Here is a 21,368-nt window from a genome sequence, read left to right on the forward strand (position 1 = left end):
AGTGTTGTGGTTGATTGGGCCGTGCGCGTTGTTGCAGGCCCGTGTAGCGTGGTCGGGATAACGAAGGCATGTACTAGGGAATATCTTCAAGCCTCAACAAAAAACTAGGGAATATCTTCAAGCAAGACCATTGATTTTTGCCATGCTTTCATTTTTGTACTGGGGAATATCTTCATGCAAGACCGAAATCACCACAGTTGATCCACATGTTAATTTTAGGATGCCGATAACTGCCACACGTGTGGCACAATGGACACTCTCCCACACGGCCCTGTGTGGCATATCCAGCAGGCAGCCCACACGGCCCTGTGTGGGCGGATATTAGAATTGCCCACACGTGTGGCAGGAGGAGCACCCTACCACACAACTCGTTCAGTTCGAGGGGATCGATTCCCTGCACGAATTCGTTCGTCAAGGTGAACCCACAGCCCCACACGCTCGATCACACCAGGCCCTTTTCCATGTGAAAAAAGGAACAAAAAGCCCACCGACAACGAATTAAATGAAAAGGCCCAGATTTTGGTTTTTTTGTGACAAAAAAAGCCCAGATTTTGCTCAGCTACTGAAAAAAGCAAAAAAAATGCCATTCAAGTTTGACCAAACTATTTGCCATTGTATTGTTTTTAACAATGGCAAAAGGTATATAAACACATATTTAATCCCCTCAAATGAAATATGGCAAATCTGCCATGACAAAAAAAATCAATATTGCCATGTGAAAAAAACACAAATAGTTGAAAAGTTCATGTGAAAAAACCACAAAAAATTGACAGGACAACAAAAAGATAAAAATACAATGGCAATTAAAATTGCAGTGTTTTCAAGGAGATTTTTTTGCCGTGCGTGAGACAAAACACAAAAGGTTGAAAAATCAAGTATGAACAAAAGAGATTTGCCATGGCAGATTGGTATCAAAGAAGTGCCATGTTTTGTATGATGAATTTATCGTGTGTGAAAAACATAAAAATTGGAGATTCAAGTATGAAACAAGAAACTTGACATGGCAAATTCGTATCAAGAATTGCCGTGTGTTTGTATGATGAATTTGCCATGTGCGAAAAAAAATAAAAAATAGAAAATCAAGTATGAACAAGAAAAATGCCATGACAGATTCATATCAAAACTCGCCACGAGAAACTCACGTAAGCTAAATTGGCCATGAACAAGAAAATTGGCATGGCAGATTCATATTGAAACTTGCCACGCCAGAAAAAATCATGTAAACTAAATTGCCATGATTTGAAAACTAAATTTGCCATGATCAATAAACTAAATTTGCCATGAACCAACGAACTAAAATTTGCCATGATCAATAAACCAAATTTGTATCAAAACTTGGCAAGGCAGATTTGTATCAAGAAATTGTTGTGTTCCTGTATGATGAATTTGCCGTGTGTGTAAAAAACACATAAAAAAGTTGAAAATCAAAAAATGAACAAGAAAATTGCCACGGCAGATTCGTACAAAAACTTGCGATGGCAAAATTCGTATCAAGAATTGTCATGTGTTTGAATGATGAATTTGCCGTGTGTGAAAAAAACACAAAAAAGTAGAAGATCAAGTATGAACAAGAAAAAATGACGTGGCAGATTCGTATCAAAACTGGCCACGGCGAAATTCACTAAATTTGTCACAAGAAAATTGCCATGGCAGATTCATATGAAATTGCCATGGCAGATTCATATGTAAACTAGATTGCCATGATTTGAAAACTAAATTTGCCATGATCAATAAACTAAATTTGCCATGATTTGTAAACTAAATTCTCCATGAACTAATAAACTAAAATTTACCATGATCAATAATCCAAAATTGCATCAAAACTTGGCATGGCAGATTTGTATCAAGAATTGCCATGTTTTGGTATGATGAATTTGCCGTGTGTGTAAAAAACACAAAAGGTTGAAAATCAAAAAAATATGAAGAAGAAATTCGTAAACTAAATTTGCCACGTCAGATTCGTACCAAAACTTTCCATGGCAAATTCGTACCAAGAATTGTCGTGTGTTTGAATGATGAATTTGTCGTGTGTGAAAAAAAAGTTGAAAATCAAGTATGAACAAGAAAAAGTGCCATGGCAGATTCGTTTCAAAACTTGCCATGGCAAAAATCACATAAATTAAAATTTGCCATGATTTGAAAACAAAAATTGCCATGACTAGTAAACTAAATTGACCATGGACCAAATAAACTAAATTTGACATGATCAAATAAAATCAGTTTTGCCGTGATCAATAAACTAAATTTGCCATGGCAATAAACTAAATTTGCCATTATCAACAAACTAAATTTGCCGTGGTTAAGTAAGAAACAAAAGCATAAAAGATTGCCATGGGCATGTTAAAAAAAACCTAAATTTGCCATGGCAGATAAACATGACATTTCTGCCATGGCAAACTTTGAAAAAATGGGTCACAGGAACAATTTCTAAACTTGCTATGTGATCAAGTGTAGAAATTGCCATGCTATGTACACGTAGTGCGACAACTTTGAAAAAACAAGCATGGCAAGAACATGAGAAAAGAATTGCCATGAATAGTTTACAGCTAACAGGAAAACTTACTTGCAATTGCCATAACAGAAAACATAGCTAAAAGAAGTTTGTACTAATTGAAGACGAACTTAAGTAACCGATTCAAATTTGCCATGGTCAGTACTACTCACACGGCAATTAGAAAAGCTAATAAAGTTCACCATGGCCAATGTAATAAAAATGCCTTGTTCCGTAAGGTAATTTGCCGTGCTAAATCCAATAAAATTGCAATGTCAAAGCATATTGGACAATGTATAGCATTTCAGTTTTCACTGAAAAAAGAGGCACTGAAAAACTACAAATGAATTTGGCATGGTCATATTGCCATCTGGCCATTTGTGAATTTCGCATGGTCGGTGAAAAAATAATTTGCCATTGTCAGTATAAATAAAAGTGCCAAAAAAATACCAGTAGAGATAGACATCATCTGAGCTTAACGATTATAGCCATGAAAATTGATGAACAACATCTGAGCTTAATCATGGTTGCCATTTTCATACAATTTTAATGTTATGGGAGTAATTTCAAAAGGATAGTTGTGATGAAACATGGCAAAAATGACATAAAAAGTAACCATGGCTCAGTGGATGTAAGTTGCCACACACGTATGATAGAATTTGCCATGTTTGTGAGTTAGAGGACCTAGACATCTAGAAGTGTGATTTATCAGAAAAATGTCATGCTACTGCTCTACCACACACCCAAGGATTGGCTAACACGAACAGTCCGCTACCCACGCTCTCCCAAGAGCCAGAACCACCGCCTCTGCCAGTCGCCGGAAACAAATGACGGATGGAGTTATGGAACTCACTCACCTAGCAGCCCGCCGTTGATACGTCGCCATGGGGCTGCACTAGATTTGTGTCTTTGGGCTGGTTGGAGCATGAAAGGCATCGAGCGCGCCGGCGGGAGCACCGACCCGCTACCACGACGCTCGCGCCAGGCTGTTGCAGGCCTCCATCGACAGGTTGCCGCGCCTAACGCTGGCGAGCCAGGATCCCCGCTCCTCACGCCGACGATGCGAGCGACCAACAACAGGATTGCCGACTGGTGAGTAAGAATCCAAGGATGGAGGGGTGAGGGTGGCGTTGCTTCAGAGCGGGCGAGCAAAAGATGAGCAGAGGCCGGCGAGTACCTAGAGACAGAGGCGGAGGCGCGCGAGCTGCCGTTCCATGGCCATCGGATCCGGCGCGTGATGCAGATCAACGGAACTGCAAATGAGAGGTCGCCATGGGCAGCAGGCTAGGGCACCACAAATATGCCCGTCGTCAATGACGGCCAGCTGGTCCCCGGCGTCCCCCTCCAACCTCGGCGACGTGGAGGCGGACGGCGAGGTGTCGACTCCTGGCCTACCGCTGTGCGCGCCCAACCAGCTCTCCAGCTCGGCGGTTGGAGACCTCGAGGCGCAGGCTCTGCTCCCTGCTGCTGTCGTCTCTGGAAACGGCAACAGGAACCGGCCTCCCCCACCAACCTGGGCGAAGCGGAGGCGGTCGGCGAGGTCCTGCGCGGTGATGGAGATTGCAGTGGGGAGTGGCGAGAGTGACGAGGAGAGAAGGCAGTGGGGAGGGGAATGGGTTGGAAAAGCGGTGGAGCTGCGAATGGATAACTCGTCCGGGCGAAAGCGTCAAGTGCCACACATTCGGGGGAACGCTCTACCACCCGCACGCCTCACTATGCCTACGTGGCACGGGAGATGCCGGCTGATTCCTGTAAGATTCGCGCACTGCAAATCAACGGTGATTAGCGCGTGTGGATGAAGTGCAAAACTGCCACACGTGTGGGCATTAGTATTTTCGTAATTTTATTACCTCATTGACCGATTTATATAAATTCTATAAACCATCATCACCTAGACAAATTTACATGTGCCAAATCATGCACAAATAGTAAAGTTCTCACAACTTGATGCACGCTGTATCCACTCGTCTTTCTTCATATATTCCCATCAACCCACATTTCCGGCAAAATTCTTTTCCAAGCCTTCTTCTTTCTCCAGAAAAGTGCTTGTTCTTTTCTACTATCTCTGATCCATGGTCTCCATGATCGATAGTCCCTTCCCGATGTTGTCTACCAGCTTCCTAGGGCTCGCTCCATCAACGAGCCAACACTCCACTATTTCCCACCTTCGCAAGCACATCACAACTGCATGACCTAATAGTGCCGCACATTTTGTCTGATGCCATAGACGCCTCTCGCCATTCACCGCGGTAAGATGTCATCTTAGGAGGCCTAGGATATGGTAGGGATGGCCAAAAAACTCATATCTGTTTTGTCCTTTTTGCAGTATAGATATGAGTTGGTTGATTCGAAAATTGATGTGTTGGAGCTTGAAAGCATTGCTCTAAGACCAAATTTGAACCCATCACTTTTCTTTTTTGATGGAATGTCACGGTTTTAACTATGGCCTTCGTGTACTTCAAGTTCCTAGTCCTTATATGAAGCGCGTGTTTCGAATAGTGAAAGTTAGGTTTCCTTTTATTGAAACCTATGGATCAATAACTTGAAATATTTTACTGAAAAGCAAGTTGAAACATTAAACATGTGTTAAGCAGCTCATTATTCATGGATGATAACTAGTTTCAACTAAGTTTTGTTTGTGTGCATCGATAGATGTAGATGTTGGGGGTACCCAGAACACATATGTTTTTCTTAAAGGCAACGCCGTATGGCGGAGCACAATCTACGGTTGATTACTGCATCGAGTTCTATATTGCCTTTTAAGCTTTTTTTTTCAATGTGACCTTTGAAATTAGGAATACTAAGTACAATGTGGGCCTTTGCATGCACTCAGTCAATTTTCTTTCAGAAAAGTGTGCAGGAGAAAGTATGGTTGCACGCATAACTTTGGAGATTCTCTCCCCCATACAAAAGGCATGCATTTTAGTCCCTCCGTCCCAAAATAAGTGTCTCAACATTAGCACAACTTTGTACTACTAAATTTAGTACAAAACTGAGACACTTATTTTGGGATGAAGGGAGTGTTTCTTTGTGGCAATTTAGATTATTGAAAACTTCTGAACTAAAAGACTGATTTCTTATACAATTACATATTTGCATTCATTGCAACAAGAACTTGGGAGCTATGTCATCTTTGCATGCATTTTGACTAGTTCATATTTCTTTATTTAAATATATTTTTTGATAAAATTTAGAATCATTTTGATATCGGTACCAATAGCTTTGTCGTTACACATGATATGTTTCCAAAAAAAGATTTGTGATTTTTAAATTTCGAATTTGTTCAATCATTTCAATGCATTTAAATATCATTATAATTAAATAATTAATATTATTTTAGTTTTATTTAAATCAATTTTGGAAATATTTTACATAACTATTTCCTAAATAATCTGATGAATTTCTGTTATTTATGTCACATTGAGGAATATTTATAGAGATTTCACACAAATTTCAGTTATTTTAGTCACCTTCCAATAAAATCCTCAAAACATTTGACAAGATATTTTTAAATCCAATTTTTCCATCACATTTTAATCTAGTTCAGAAACATTTTTCCAAATTAGTTGAGTGTTTCAAACGAGCTTCAAACATGTGTCATAAAACTCACATTCAATTATTTTAGCCACAATTCAATTAGTTCCAAAAAAATCCCAAAGATTTTACACCAATTTCATTTATTTCTTTAAGATTTCATTGTCTCACACTTTTACAAATATATTTCATAAATATTCACATAGATTTCAAGTTTTCAATTGCTTCATATATCTAAGACTATTGTGTATTTTATCTTTTGAATATTTACATTTTTTATTTTCTATTTTAAGTAGTTACATTATTCTTATTTTTAAAGATTTTAGAACTATTATTATTAGGAATTTCCGGGTTGTTAAATATTTAAAATCAAAATGCAAATAAAAAGAGAAATGCAAATAAATCAATATGCTATCATGCATATGTGTTTGCTTAATCACTTCATGGACGGTCATGGATTTATTTTTATTAGCTTCATTAATCAGCAGCAATGCAGCACCTAGTGCAAGGGTGATCTGTGTCTTATCTTGTTTGCTTAAAGTTTGGGTTTCATGGACATCCAATCGCCGCCCGCCTCGCCTCGGGGTGCCTTCCGGTGCCAACGAGGTGGGCCGTGGGGGGAACCCTGGCTTGAAAATTAGTTGTGGAGTTTGCGTCGTTCTAGCCCTAGCTAGGGCTTAGTCTAACGGTCGGGCCTGCAGTGGCAAGGTGATGGCGTCACTGACGACATTTAATAAATTCTTCGAGTCTTGTCCTCGTTTCAGCGATGCGGATCGGGGTCGGTGGAGGGCATGTGGAGCTTCGGTTGGGGTTAGATCTGGTTCCCTATGTATGTCTATGTTTCGTTTAGGTACCTGGGCTCAGGAATTTGAAAGTGAAATGACTACCATACATAGCTTAGAGTTGGAAGTTGCACTACTATACAGAGAAGACTGGATGTGAACACGGGCGTCTTTGATGGTGTCGTTCGGTGGAGTGGACGATAATGGTTCGTGTTTTGGTATTGTGGCTTCTTCTCCGTTCGGTGGTCAGGTTTGGCTTCATGGGGAAGCTAGTGATGTTGGGCCTACTTGGTACTGTCTGGACGGATCATGGATGATTGTCCAACCCTCTTTGTTAACTACATGACACCCCGCGCATTGCAGCGGGAACATGCGGGAATTGGTTGTGATGTGTTATTTTGATGAGATTTGGTTTCTTGAATTTGAATATATGAGACTAAAGATTAACAATATGTGTAAAAATTTTATTTGATTATATATAATAAATATTAGGCAGTATCTCTTATGCATGTTGAGAGAAATCTTACATTCTTAAGAAGTTGGTCTCAATCCTCTCAGCATGCAAAGTGTCCACCTCAATGTCCCACTAAGCAATGCATTTAAGTCTTCTCTCCCACTAAGCCATACAAAATTTGCCACCTAAGTGAGTCATGCATTTAACTTATACTAAATTACAATTATTTTTGCATTAGTCTATGCATATAACGCTGCCACATAATATATTCATGTTAGTCATCCTTCACATTTTTGTTTGAAATAACATTTTTAACTATAATTCAAAAGTGTTATTCTATTTTAAGACACTTCCTTTTGTTGAAAGATTTACCTGCACAGTTTGATCAGATTTACCTGCTCTAATTAATTCCAGGACGGCCGGTGGCAATCTATCTTAGCTTCATCATCAATTACAATTAGGGGTAAACAATGTAGTAGTGCAATGTCGTACATCTTCGTGGACGATCAAATCAAATGGGATTTTGGACGTGCTACTTCTATGTGTTTTATTAATCATGTATCCTAGTTTGCATCCCCAGTTTGTCCATCATGTATTCTTCAGCATGGAGTAACTGTATTCTAGTATGTTTGATGATGCATCCAACATATGTTTGGTACCAATTCAGTTCGGTCAGATTATTCAACTGATACTATATCTGTGTTCAGGAGAAGCGTGGCTATCTTAATTAGCTTCATCATCACTTACACGTAGGGGGTGATGTAGTGTAACGTGGTATCTGTGTCTTATCTGTCAAAATTGGGAATTTGGGCATGCTATTATACATACAATGTGCTCAACTATTTTCTGGGATGGCATTTGCTTCGATCGTAGGATAGTAACTTTCTCTGTATTGCGTTACCGGTTATCTGGTATGGTTGTGAATCGGAAAGATCGACCCATAGTCACCGAGAAAGTCAAGATGAACTGCATCCTACATGTGTTGGTCAGGTTGTTTGGGAGGATGCATCAGTAACAGTATGCTTCCTACATGTGCCACACTTCAGTCAGTTTGTAGTTTAAAAAATGAGGGTGATTCAGATCATCATAGTTAAATATATTATGTAGTTTGTACTTCTGTGAGAAACTCACTTCAGTCCTCATTCTCGTGGAATGCTGATTCGATATCACAGGCTTTTCTTCTTACCGCACCTTAGTCCTAAGGGCATTGCCAATGCATAACCCTAGGGTGATGCCCCGCATTCCCGGACAACTGGCTCCGCCGGGGTGATCGGCGCAACCACCGACTCGGCACGAGCGGGGCTGCCGGAAGCGTGATGACCCACAAGTATAGGGGATCTATGATAGTCCTTTCGATAAGTAAGAGTGTCGAACCCAACGAGGATCAGAAGGAAATGACAAGCGGTTTTTAGTAAGGTATTCTCTGCAAGCACTGAAATTATCGGTAACAGATAGTTTTGTGATAAGGTAATTAGTAACGGGTAACAAGTAACAAGAGTAAATAAAGTGCAGCAAGGTGACCCAATCCTTTTTGTAGCAAAGGACAAGCCTGGACAAATTCTTATATTAAGGAAAACGCTCCCGAGGACACATGAGAATTATCGTCAAGCTAGTTTTCATCACGCTCATATGATTCGCGTTCGTTACTTTGATAATTTGATATGTGGGTGGACCAGTGCTTGGGTACTGCCCTTCCTTGGACAAGCATCCCACTTATGATTAAGCCCTATTGTAAGCATCCGCAACTACAAAAGAAGTACTAAGGTAAACCTAACCATAGCATGAAACATATGGATCCAAATCAGCCCCTTACGAAGCAACGCATAAGCTAGGGTTTAAGCTTCTGTCACTCTAGCAACCCATCATCTACTTATTACTTCCCAATGCCTTCCCCTAGGCCCAAATAATGGTGAAGTGTCATGTAGTCGACGTTCACATAACACCACTAGAGGAAAGACAACATACATCTCATCAAAATATCGAACGAATACCAAATTCACATGACTACTTATAGCAAGACTTCTCCCACGTCCTCAGGAACAAACGTAACTACTCACAAATCATATTCATGTTCATAATCAGAGGGGTATTAATATGCATAAAGGATGTGAACGTATGATCTTCCACCAAATAAACCAACTAGCATCAACTACAAGGAGTAATCAACACTACTAGCAACCCATAGGTACCAACCTAAGGCTTTGAGACAAAGATCAGATACAAGAGATGAACTAGGGTTTGAGATGAGATGGTGCTGGTGAAGATGTTGATGGAGATTGACCCCCTCCCGCTGAGAGGATCGATGGTGATGACAATGGTCATGATTTCCCCCTCCCCGAGGGATGTTTCCCCGGCAGAACAGCTCCGCCGGAGCCCTAGATTGGTTCCGCCAAGGTTCCACCTCGAGACCGTGGCGCTTCGTCCTGAAAGCTTCCTTCTTATTATTTCTAGGACGAAAGACTTCATATAGCAGAAGATGGGCATCGGAGGTCTGCTAGGTGGCCCACGAGACAGGGGGCGCGCCCAGGGGGATAGGGCGCGCCCCCCACCCTCGTGGATGGTGGGTGGCCCCTCTCTGGTTGATTCTTTCACCAGTATTTTTTATTAATTCCAAAAACTGTCTCCATGAAGTTTCAGGACTTTTGGAGCTGTGCGGAATAGGTCTCTAATATTTGCTCCTTTTCCAGCCCAGAATTCTAGCTGCCGGCATTCTCCCTCTTCATGTTAACCTTGTAAAATAAGAGAGAAAATACATAAGTATTGTGACATAACGTGTAATAACGGCCCATAATGCAATAAATATCAATATAAAAGCATGATGCAAAATGGACGTATCAACTCCCCCAAGCTTAGACCTCGCTTGTCCTCAAGCGGAAGCCGATAACGAAAAATATGTCCACATGTTTAGAGATAGAGGTGTCGATAAAATAAAATATGGACATGAGGGCATCATGATCATTCTTAGAACAGAAACTTCATTGAAAACTAGCAAACTAGCAATTTATCATAACATCGGAAATAGTCAATATAAGAGCTTTTCAGCAAGTCCACATACTCAACTATCATTTAGTCTTTCACAATTGCTGACACTCACGCAATACTTATGGGTATGGAGTTTTAATCGGACACAGATAGATAGGGGCTTATAGTGTTGCCTCCCAACATTTTACCTCAAGAGTAATGTCAACAATAATAGTTCATGATAACTTACATCCAATTGGATATATATATATATATATATATATATATATATATATATATATATATATATATATATATATCAGGATCTTTCCAACACAATGTGCTTGCCAAAGGATAAAATGTAAAAAGGAAAGGTGAAGATCACCATGACTCTTGCATAAGGCATAAGACGGAAATAAAAGATAGGCCCTTCGCAGAGGGAAGCAGAGGTTGTCATGTGCTTTTATGGTTGGATGCACAAAATCTTAATGCGAAAGAGCATCACTCTATATTGCCACTTGTGATATGGACCTTTATTATGCAGTCCGTCGCTTTTATTTCTTCCCCATCACAAGATCGTATAAAGCTTATTTTCTCCACACTAATAAATCATACATATTTAGAGAGCAATTTTTATTGCATGCAACAATGACAACTTACTTGAAGGATCTTACTCAATCCATAGGTAGATATGGTGGACTCTCATGGCAAAACTGGGTTTAAGGATATTTGGAAGCACAAGTAGTATCTCTACTTGGTGCAAAGAATTTGGCTAGCATGAGGGGGAAGGCAAGCTCAACATGTTGGATGATCCATGATAATATACTTTATTTCGGATATAAGAAAACAAAACCCATTACATTGTCTTCCTTGTCCAACATCAACTCTTTAGCATGTCATATTTTAATGAGTGCTCACAATCATAAAAGATGTCAAAGATAGTATATTTATATGTGAGAACCTCTGTTTCTTTATTACTTCCTATTAATTGCAACAATGACCAAAACTATGTTTGTCAACCCTCAACAACTTTTACTCATCATACTCTTTATATGTGAAGTCGTTACTCTCCATAAGATCAATATGATCTCATTATTTCTTTTTATTCTTTATTTTCCTTTTATTTTTATTCCCTCGAGATCACAGCAAGATAATCAAGCCCTTGACTCAAAACTAATCTTTATTATATATAGCTCACGGACTCGATTACATAGAAGGATCATAAAGCAAAGCTCAAAACTAGATCATACGTACTAAAACTTTATTCTACTAGACCAAGATATTACCAGAAGGATCGAACTAAGAACAACGGTAAAGATAGGAGTGTTGTGGTGATACGATACCGTGGCACCTCCCCCAAGCTTGGCAGTTGCCAAGGGGAGTGCCCATACCCATGTGATTATATCTCTTTCCTCGGGGGTGGTGATGGTGGAGTTGTTGATGATGTAGGCTTGTCGTCCATCTTCCAAGGCATAGGCTCACCATCGTAGAAGGATGATCGAGTCTCCGGGATCCTCAAATCTGCAGCCAAACTCATCCTCTTGAATCTATATTCATACTCACAGTTTTGGTTTTGCAGGTCATAGATCTGGGCTTGGAGGCGCTCAATTTTTTCGTGAAGCTTGAAGATGGCCTCCCCAATGTTCTTGCCATCCAGCTTGTGGTTGTTGGTGAACTCCGTGATCATTATGTGATTGGCGTCAAGTCCACGCTCCACCATCTCCTGGCACTTGAAAACTTGTTGCTCCATTGCTTCAAGCCTTGTCTCCACGCTTCCAGTCCTCCTTGGTCCCTCAACATCCTGGATGTGCAGCAACCCCTCACGCATCTCAATGGTTTGAGGATGTTGCAACACTTCCGCGAGGTAGGGGTTGATGACCTTCTCGAAGCACTTGTCCTTGGGGGCACTTGGGGACATCATGATGATATACATCTGTCAGAAAACAGCTCAAAACAAAAACAGGAGATATTTGCGTGATACGAGGGTCAAAACCTTCGGGAGATTATATAATGATTTTTTACCGACCAAAAGTAGTATCGGGCAAGAGAACGGAGTCCGGAGAGCACACGAGGTGCCCACGAGGCAGGGGCGCGCCCAGGGGGTAGGGCGCGCCCTCCACCCTCGTGGACGCCTCGTGTCCTTCCCGGACTACTTCTTATTTTCCTATTTTCTTAAATATTCCAAGATGGAGAAAAACTGCCATTAGAACTGTTTTGGAGTCGGTTTACTTACCGTACCACATACCTATTCCTTTTCGGAGTCTGAAACGTTCTGAAAAGTGTCCCTTATGTACTCCTCCGGGGTCACAGTGTCAATGACAATAGTTTCAACATTTATGGGATTACCTGAGATATAAAGTTTGATTCTTTGACCGTTCACCACCTTTGGATTTGTGCCTTCGAAGTTGTTGATTTTTATGGCACCGGAACGATAGAACTCCTCGATAACGTAAGGACCTTACCATTTAGAGAGAAATTTTCCTGCAAAAAGTCTTAAACGAGAGTTGAATAGCAACACATAATCACCTACATTAAACTCACGCTTTTGTATCCTTTTGTCATGCCATCTTTTAACTTTTTCTTTAAACAGTTTGGCATTCTCATAAGCTTGGGTTCTCCATTCATCAAGTGAGCTAATGTCAAATAGCCTCTTCTCACCGGCAAGTTTGAAATCATAATTGAGCTCTTTAATGGCCCAATATGCCTTATGTTCTAGTTCGAGAGGTAAGTGACACGCTTTTCCATAAACCATTTTATACGGAGACATACCCATAGGATTTTTATATGCAGTTCTATAGGCCCATAATGCATCATCAAGTTTCTTGGACCAATTCTTTCTAGACCTATTAACAGTCTTTTGCAAAATTAATTTAATCTCTCTATTACTCAGTTCTACTTGACCACTAGAGTGTGGATGATAAGGAGATGCAATTCTATGATTAACGTCATACTTAGCAAGCATTTTACGAAAAGCACCATGAATAAAATGTGAACCACCATCAGTCATTAAGTATCTAGGGACTCCAAACCTCGGAAAAATAACTTCTTTAAGCATCTTAATAGAGGTGTTATGATCAGCACTACTAGTTGGAATAGCTTCTACCCACTTAGTAACGCAATCAACAGTAACTAAAATATGTGTATACCCATTAGAGGAAGGAAACGGTCCTATATAATCAAAGCCCCAAACATCAAATGGTTCAATAACAAGTGAATAATTCCTAGGCATTTCTTGACGTCTACTAATATTACCAATTCTTTGACATTCATCACAAGACAAGACAAACTTACGGGCATCTTAGAAGAGAGTAGGCCAATAAAAACCAGATTGCAATACCTTATGCGTAGTTCTATCTCCAGCGTGGTGTCCTCCATAAGCCTCGGAGTGACACTTGCGTAGGATCTGTTCCTGTTCATGCTCAGGTACACAACGTCTAATAACACCATCTACTCCTTTATAAAGGTGTGGGTCATCCCAGAAGTAATGTCTTAAATCATAGAAAAACTTTTTCTTTTGCTGGTATGTGAAACTAGGTGGTATAAATTTAGCAACAATGTAATTAGCATAATCAGCATACCACGGAGCAGTACGAGAAGCATTTATGACAGCTAATTGTTCATCAGGAAAGCTATCATCAATAGGCAGTGGGTCATCAAGAACATTCTCTAACCTAGCTAAGTTGTCTGCAACGGGGTTCTCAGCTCCCTTTCTATCAATAATATGCAAATCAAATTCTTGTAGCAAGAGAACCCATCTAATAAGTCTAGGTTTAGCATCTTTCTTTTCCATAAGATATTTAATAGCAGCATGATCAGTGTGAACAGTTACTTTAGAATCAACAATATAAGGTCTGAACTTATCACAAGCAAATACAACTGCTAAAAATTCTTTTTCAGTAGTAGCATAATTTCTCTGGGCACTGTCTAGAGTTTTACTAGCATATTGAATAACATTTAATTTCTTATCAACTCTTTGTTCTAGAACAGCACCTACAGCATAATCACTAGCATCACACATAATTTCAAAGGGTAAATTCCAATCAGGTGGCTAAACAATGGGTGCAGAAATCAAAGCTTTCTTATGTATTTCAAATGCTTCTACACAATCATCATCGAAGACAAAAGGAATATCTTTTTGTAAGAGATTAGTCAGAGGCCTAGAAATTTTTTATAAGTCTTTAATGAACCTCCTATAAAAACCGGCATGACCAAGGAAACTTCTTATACCTTTGATGTCCTTAGGACACGGCATCTTTTCAATAGCATCAACTTTAGCTTTATCAACTTCAATACCTCTTTCAGAAATTGTATGCCCCAAGACAATACCTTCATTAACCATAAAGTGGCACTTCTCCCAATTCAAGACAAGATTAGTTTCTTCACATCTCTGCAAAACTCGATCAAGGTTGCTTAAGCAATCATCAAAAGAAGTTCCATATACGGAGAAATCATCCATGAAAACCTCAACAATCTTTTCGCAAAAATCAGAGAATATAGCCATCATGCATCTTTGAAAGCTAGCAGGTGCGTTGCATAAACCAAAAGGCATACGTCTATAAGCAAAGGTGCCGAAAGGGCAAGTAAAAGTGGTTTTTTCCTGATCCTCTTTTGACACAGGTATTTGAGAGAAACCAGAATAACCATCTAGAAAGCAAAAATGTGTATGTTTGGATAATCTTTCTAGCATTTGATCAATAAAAGGTAAAGGGTAATGATCCTTTTTAGTAGCTTTATTTAATTTGTGGAAATCAATCACCATTCTATAACCTGTACCAATTCTTTGTGGGATCAATTCATCTTTATCATTAGGAACAACAGTAATACCTCCCTTCTTAGGGACACAATGGACAGGACTTACCCACTGACTATCAGCAACAGGATAAATTATACCTGCCTCCAAAAGCTTTAGTATTTCTTTTCTTACCACTTCTTTCATCTTAGGATTTAACCGTCGTTGGTGATCGACAACCGGTTTAGCGTCTTTCTCCAATTTTATTTTGTGCTGGCATAGAGTGGGAATGCCCTTAAGATCATCAAGAGTATATCCAATAGCAGCATGGTGCTTCTTCAAAGTTTTCAATAATTTCTCTTCTTCTTGCTCTCAAAGGTTAGCACTAATAATAACAGGATATATCTTTTTCTCATCAAGATAAGCATATTTAAGAGTATCAGGCAATGGTTTAAACTCAAACACAGGATCGCCCTTGGGTGGAGGAGGATCCCCTAGGATTTCAACAGGCAAGTTGTGTTTCAAAATAGGTCCCTGTTTAAAGAATACTTCATCTATTTCCCTTCTTTCATTCATAAACATATCATTTTTATGGTCTAGCAAATACTGTTCTAAAGGATCATTAGGAGGCATGGCAATAGAGCAAGACCAATAATTTCATCTTTACTAGGCAATTCTTTATCATGGGGTTGTCTAGGAAATTTAGCAAAATTAAACTCATGAGACATATCCCCCAATCCAATAGTAACAACATCCTTTTTGCAATCTATCTTAGCATTAACAGTATTCAAGAAGGGTCTACCAAATATAATAGGACAGAAGTCATCTTGTGGGGAACCAAGAACAAGAAAATCAGCAGGATATTTAACTTTCCCACACAAGACTTCAACATCTCTAACAATCCCAACTGGTGAAATAGTGTCTCTATTGGCAAGCTTAATTGTAACATCAATTTCTTCTATCTCAGCAGGTGCAATATCATGCATAATTTCTTTGTATAAGGAATGAGGTATTGCACTTGCACTAGCCCCCATATCGCACAAGCCATGATAACAATGATCTCCTATTTTAACAAAAATAACAGGCATGCCTACAACAGATCTATGTTTATTTTTAGTATCGGGTCTAGCAAGTCTAGCAGCTTCATCACAGAAGTAAATAACATGCCCATCAATATTATCGGCCAAGAGATCTTTAACCATAGCAATACTAGGTTCAACTTTAATTTGCTCAGGGCGTGTAGGTGTTCTAGTATTACTCTTACGAACCACAATTGAGGCTTTAGCATGATATTTATTCTAGTAGGGAAAGGTGGTTTCCCAATATAACCAGTAGGAATAATAGGATCAACATTATAAGTGATAGTCTTTTCTTCAACTTTAATAGGTGCAACTACTTTTACTTCAATGGGAGGATTATATTTAAACCACTTCTCCTTAGGGAGATCAACATGAGTAGCAAAGGATTCACAGAAAGAAGCTACTATTTCAGAGTCAAGTCCATATTTAGTGCTAAATTCACGGAAAACATCGGTATCCATAAAAGATTTAACACAAGCAAACTTAGGTGTTATACCTAACTCCTTACCTTCGTCGAGATCCCAATCTTTAGAGTTGCATTTAATTCTTTCCAATAAATCTCATTTGAATTCAATATTCTTCATCATAAAAGAACCAGTACAAGAAGTATCGAGCATGGAGCGATTATTGAGAGAAAGCCGAGCATAAAATTTTTGAATAATAATTTCTCTTGAGAGCTCATGATTGGGGCATGAATATAACATTGACTTAAGCCTCCCCAAGCTTGAGCGATGCTTTCTCCTTCGTGAGGCCAAAAATTATATATATATATATATAATTACGATCACGATGAACAAGATGCATAGGATAAAACTTCTGATGAAATTCCAATTTCAATCGGTTGTAGTTCCATGATCCCATATCATCACATAGCCTAAACCATGTCATGCCTTTCCCTTCAAAGATAAAGGGAAGACCTTCTTCTTGATAACATCGTCGGGCATACCTGCAAGCTTAAATAATCCAGAAACTTCATCCACATAGATTAGGTGCAAATCGGGATGTAATGTTCCATCACCTGTAAAAGGATTAGCTAGCAGTTTCTCTATCATACCCGAAGGGATTTCAAAGTAAACATTTTCAGTAGGTTCAGTAGGTTGAGGAGCAACTCTTTGCTCTACTGGTCGGGGTGAAGATACCCCGAACAAGCCCCTCAAAGGATTACTTTCCATAGTAACAAGTGACAGTAAATTTCAGCACACTATATAAATTTTTCCTTACCAATTTCCACTTACCAAAGGCGCTTCACTCTCCGGCAGCGGCGCCAGAAAAGAGTCTTGATGACCCACAAGTATAGGGGATCTATCGTAGTCCTTTCGATAAGTAAGAGTGTCGAACCCAACGAGGAGCAGAACGAAATGACAAGCGGTTTTCAGTAAGGTATTCTCTGCAAGCACTGAAATTATCGGTAACAGATAGTTTTGTGATAATGTGATTTCTAAAGGGGAAAAAGTAACAAGAGTAAATAAAGTGCAGCAAGGTGGCCCAATCCTTTTTGTAGAAAAGGACAAGCCTGGACAAATTCTTATATAAAGGAAAACGCTCCCGAGGACACATGGGAATTATCGTCAAGCTAGTTTTCATCACGCTCATATGATTTGCATTCGTTACTTTGATAATTTGATATGTGGGTGGACCGGTGCTTGGGTACTGCCCTTCCTTGGATAAGCATCCCACTTATGATTAACCCTTATTGCAAGCATTTGCAACTACAAAAAAAGTATTAAGGTAAACCTAACCATAGCATGAAACATATGGATCCAAATCAGCCCCTTACGAAGCAACGCATAAACTAGGGTTTAAGCTTCTGTCACTCTAGCAACCCATCATCTACTTATTACTTCCCAATGCCGTCTCCTAGGCCCAAATAATGGTGAAGTGTCATGTAGTCGACGTTCACATAACACCACTAGAGGAAAGACAACATACATCTCATCAAAATATCGAACGAATACCAAATTCACATGACTACTTATAGCAAGACTTCTCCCATGTCCTCAAGAACAAACGTAACTAATCACAAATCATATTCATGCTCATAATCAGAGGGGTATTAATATGCATAAAGGATCTGAACATATGATCTTCCACCAAATAAACCAACTAGCATCAATTACAAGAAGTAATCAACACTACTAGCAACCCACATGTACCAATCTGAGGCTTTGAGAAAAAGATCGGATACAAGAGATGAACTAGGGTTTGAGATGAGATGGTGCTGGTGAAGATGTTGATGGAGATTGACCCCCTCCCGCTGAGAGGATCGATGGTGATGACGATGGTGATGATTTCCCCCTCACGGAGGGTTGTTTCCCCGGCAGAACAGCTCCGCCGGAGCCCTAGATTGGTCCCGCCAAGGTTCTGCCTCGAGACCGCGGCGCTTCGTCCCGAAAGCTTCCTTCTTATTTTTTCTAGGACGAAAGACTTAATATAGCAGAAGATGGGCATCGAAGGCCTGCCAGGTGGCCCACGAGACAGGGGGGCGCGCCCAAGGGGGTAGGGCGCGGCCCCACCCTCGTGGATGGTGGGTGGCCCTCCTCTGGTTGATTCTTTCACCAGTATTTTTTATTAATTCCAAAAACTGCCTCCGTGAAGTTTCAGGACTTTTCGAGCTATACAGAATAGGTCTCTAATATTTGCTCCTTTTCCAGCCCAGAATTCCAGCTGTCGGCATTCTCCCTCTTCATGTAAACCTTGTAAAATAAGAGAGAAAAGGCATAAGTATAGTGACATAACGTGTAATAATGGCCCATAATGCAATAAATATCGATATAAAAGCATGATGCAAAATGGACGGATCAAAGCGACGGGCCCGGCCCGTAAAGCCAACTAGACGTGCTCAAGCCCATTCGGAGGGACGGCGATCCCGTGAAGGCCCGGCTCCGTGTGATGGAAGCGGTTAGATCCCAAGACAACGTCGGCCTCCAAGGATCTGGTGCATCGGCGCGCCACGCGATAGAGATCTGCGGTGGTGAGCACCCTTTGTGCAGCGAGCTCCGCACGGACCCCAATTTGATTTTTTGTGCCAAACATTAATAAACGTTTTCATAGTTTCCAAAGTTTCTTCACCGGATTCTTTTTTAGTATTCACCCGAGCTCATATGAGATCGGTATCAAAACAACACTTTCGGTTTGAAAATGTATATGAGCTTGGGATAAAAACAACACTTTCGGTTTGGATATGTCCTTCACTCCTAGCTCGCCTTTCTTCAAAGCTCCAACCTCTCCTCTCCCCTCACCTCTTGAAGTCAGCTCATAGAGTCAACAAGTGGAGTGGCAGCCATGGCAGGAGAGGTGAGTAAGGAGAAGGTAGGGAGCGTGCTCATGCAGGCCATGCTGATTTGGAGGAACTTACGGCGGCAATGCAACCTCCTCCAAGAGCGCTAACGAGCCACCTACCACTCGGACAACTAGGATGGCAATGTTCGTGCTCGCTCGATTATCGTTGTGCTGCCCAACTCGACGGCCTTCCCTTTGCACCTAGTAGATGCTAGTAGATGCAAATCCCCGCGTTCCTATGATACAAATTTACAACAAAAATCCACCGTGTTGCCAGCAAGCACATTTTTTTTTCTTAGGGTTTTGAAATTTCAAAAATCACTACAGTGATGGTAGTTGTCCTGTAGTGGTAGCTGAGGTAGCACGCGACCCTTGGTGACGGCGGCCAAAAGGAGTCAAAGAGGCCGTTCGAGTGGGCCCACCTGGCAGAGCCTCATCGCCTGCAAAGCCAGAAAGATTCGCGTCCGTTGCCCCATCCCGATTCCCTCCTCCATTCCCTCCGCCATTGTTCAAAAATCAAAACTCCAAACTTTTCTCCTGTCCTTCCTCCCATCCCACAACTGCGATCCGAGAGAGAGAGAGAGAGAGAGAGAGAGAGAGAGAGAGAGAGAGAGATCAGGAGGCGGCGGCCATGGCGGGAGAGGTGAGCAAGAAGGAGGTCGGGAGCGTCCTCATGCAGGCCATGATGGCCGCCAAGAACCTGCGCCCGCAGCGCGACCGCCTCCTGCAGCTCCAGCGCCGCCTGCAGCGCCTGCGGGCCGCCACCCCCGCCCCCGCGGACGCCGACGACGCCAAGCTCCGGGAGCTCGCCACGGACCTCTTCAAGGTCTACTACATCGGCATGGAGGCCGGCGCCCGCATGCTCAGCACCTGCCTCGAGCTGGCCGTCAAGAACGGCGGCCGCTTCGCCATGAACCCCTCCTTCGCCGTCATGCCCGACGAGCAGCTCCACGACGCGCTGCTCGCGCAGCGCCTCCCGGCCCGCCCCACCACCCAGCCCGAGGCCTTGGCCCGCGTCGAGGCCGCGCTCTTCGCCGTCAAGCTGCCCGAGGAGTACCACATCCCGCGCTGCATCGAGCACCTCGTCGGCTCCCGCCCCCCGCACCCCGGGGGCAAGCACGGCACCGCCTCGCCGGACGGCAAGCCCAAGACGGCCATCGACCTGGACAAGGCCCTCGACTTCCTGGACCGCGGGTGCACCATCCTGAGCCTCGCCGTGAAGCACGTCGACCTCGCCGTCGCCGTCCTCTCCCGCTTCCTCGACCCCAAGGAGCTCGCCAGCCTCGCCGAGTTCACCGACAAGGTCACCTACATCTCAGAGGTCTGTCCAAAGCCCAACGAATCTTCCTCTGCTGTCCAATTCATCCATCAATCTGAGTGTCCTGTCCAATTCATCCAACAATCTGACTGTCCAATTCGTGTTGTTGCAGGACGGGCCCTACCCATCATCATATTAGCCAGCTCACTACTTCAGCTGATCGATCGAGGCTGTTGACAATGGATTGAAGGGGGTGGGAACCCTCCAATTGTTGATCCAAGCCATGCTCCTCCTACCAATCAGTCTTTTTTTTTTATCTATCATGATCTCTAGCTACTTCATTATTCAGACTTACGATTTCAGTTTAGTTCAGTTTGGTCAGATTAATCTGCTGCTATGCTACTATCTGTGTTTACTTAATTCCTGAACGGCCGTGGATATCTTTCTGGATCACTTCATCAGTTAGGTGTAATGTAGTAGTAGTGTAATATGCATCTTATCTGTGGGACAATCGAATCTGATGTCAAATTTGGGATTTTGGACATGCTGCTATAATTTTAATCATGTTCTGTGATGTTATTTGTATCGATCCTAGGATGGCAATTGATATTAACGCGTGCATTCCCCGGTTTGTATATTGTTCTAGCTGTGATGGTGGATTTGTGGTCAGCAAGCACCTCATGGACCGCACGCATTGTTGATCATCAAAGCTAAATTTAACTAGTTCGTTATGCAGACTTATGATTTAAATTCATTTCCGTCAGATTAGTAATTTCCTAGCTGCTGCTAGTATCTGTGCTT

At 41.5% G+C, this 21,368-nt stretch overlaps 1 protein-coding gene across 1 annotated transcript; it reads left to right on the forward strand.

The window, feature by feature from the left end:
* The first annotated feature begins 19,758 nt into the window (after positions 1 to 19,758).
* Positions 19,759 to 21,156, forward strand: LOC123075367 (uncharacterized). The gene is made up of 2 exons (XM_044497992.1): positions 19,759 to 20,630; positions 20,740 to 21,156. Exons 1-2 carry the CDS (start codon positions 19,941 to 19,943, stop codon positions 20,764 to 20,766), a joined length of 717 nt encoding a protein of 238 aa, XP_044353927.1. The 5' UTR covers positions 19,759 to 19,940; the 3' UTR covers positions 20,767 to 21,156.
* Positions 21,157 to 21,368: the final 212 nt, after the last annotated feature.

This window comes from Triticum aestivum, chromosome 3D (genome assembly GCF_018294505.1).
Source record: "Triticum aestivum cultivar Chinese Spring chromosome 3D, IWGSC CS RefSeq v2.1, whole genome shotgun sequence".
NCBI lineage: Eukaryota > Viridiplantae > Streptophyta > Magnoliopsida > Poales > Poaceae > Triticum > Triticum aestivum.

What these genes read in the sequence shown, in the direction of transcription:
- LOC123075367 (XM_044497992.1), top strand. Translation starts at nt 19,941, where the DNA reads ATGGCGGGAGAGGTGAGCAAGAAGGAGGTCGGGAGCGTCCTCATGCAG. An exon ending in AGGTCACCTACATCTCAGAG is followed by an intron (nt 20,631 to 20,739) that starts GTCTGTCCAAAG and finishes GTGTTGTTGCAG; the next exon opens with GACGGGCCCTACCCATCATC.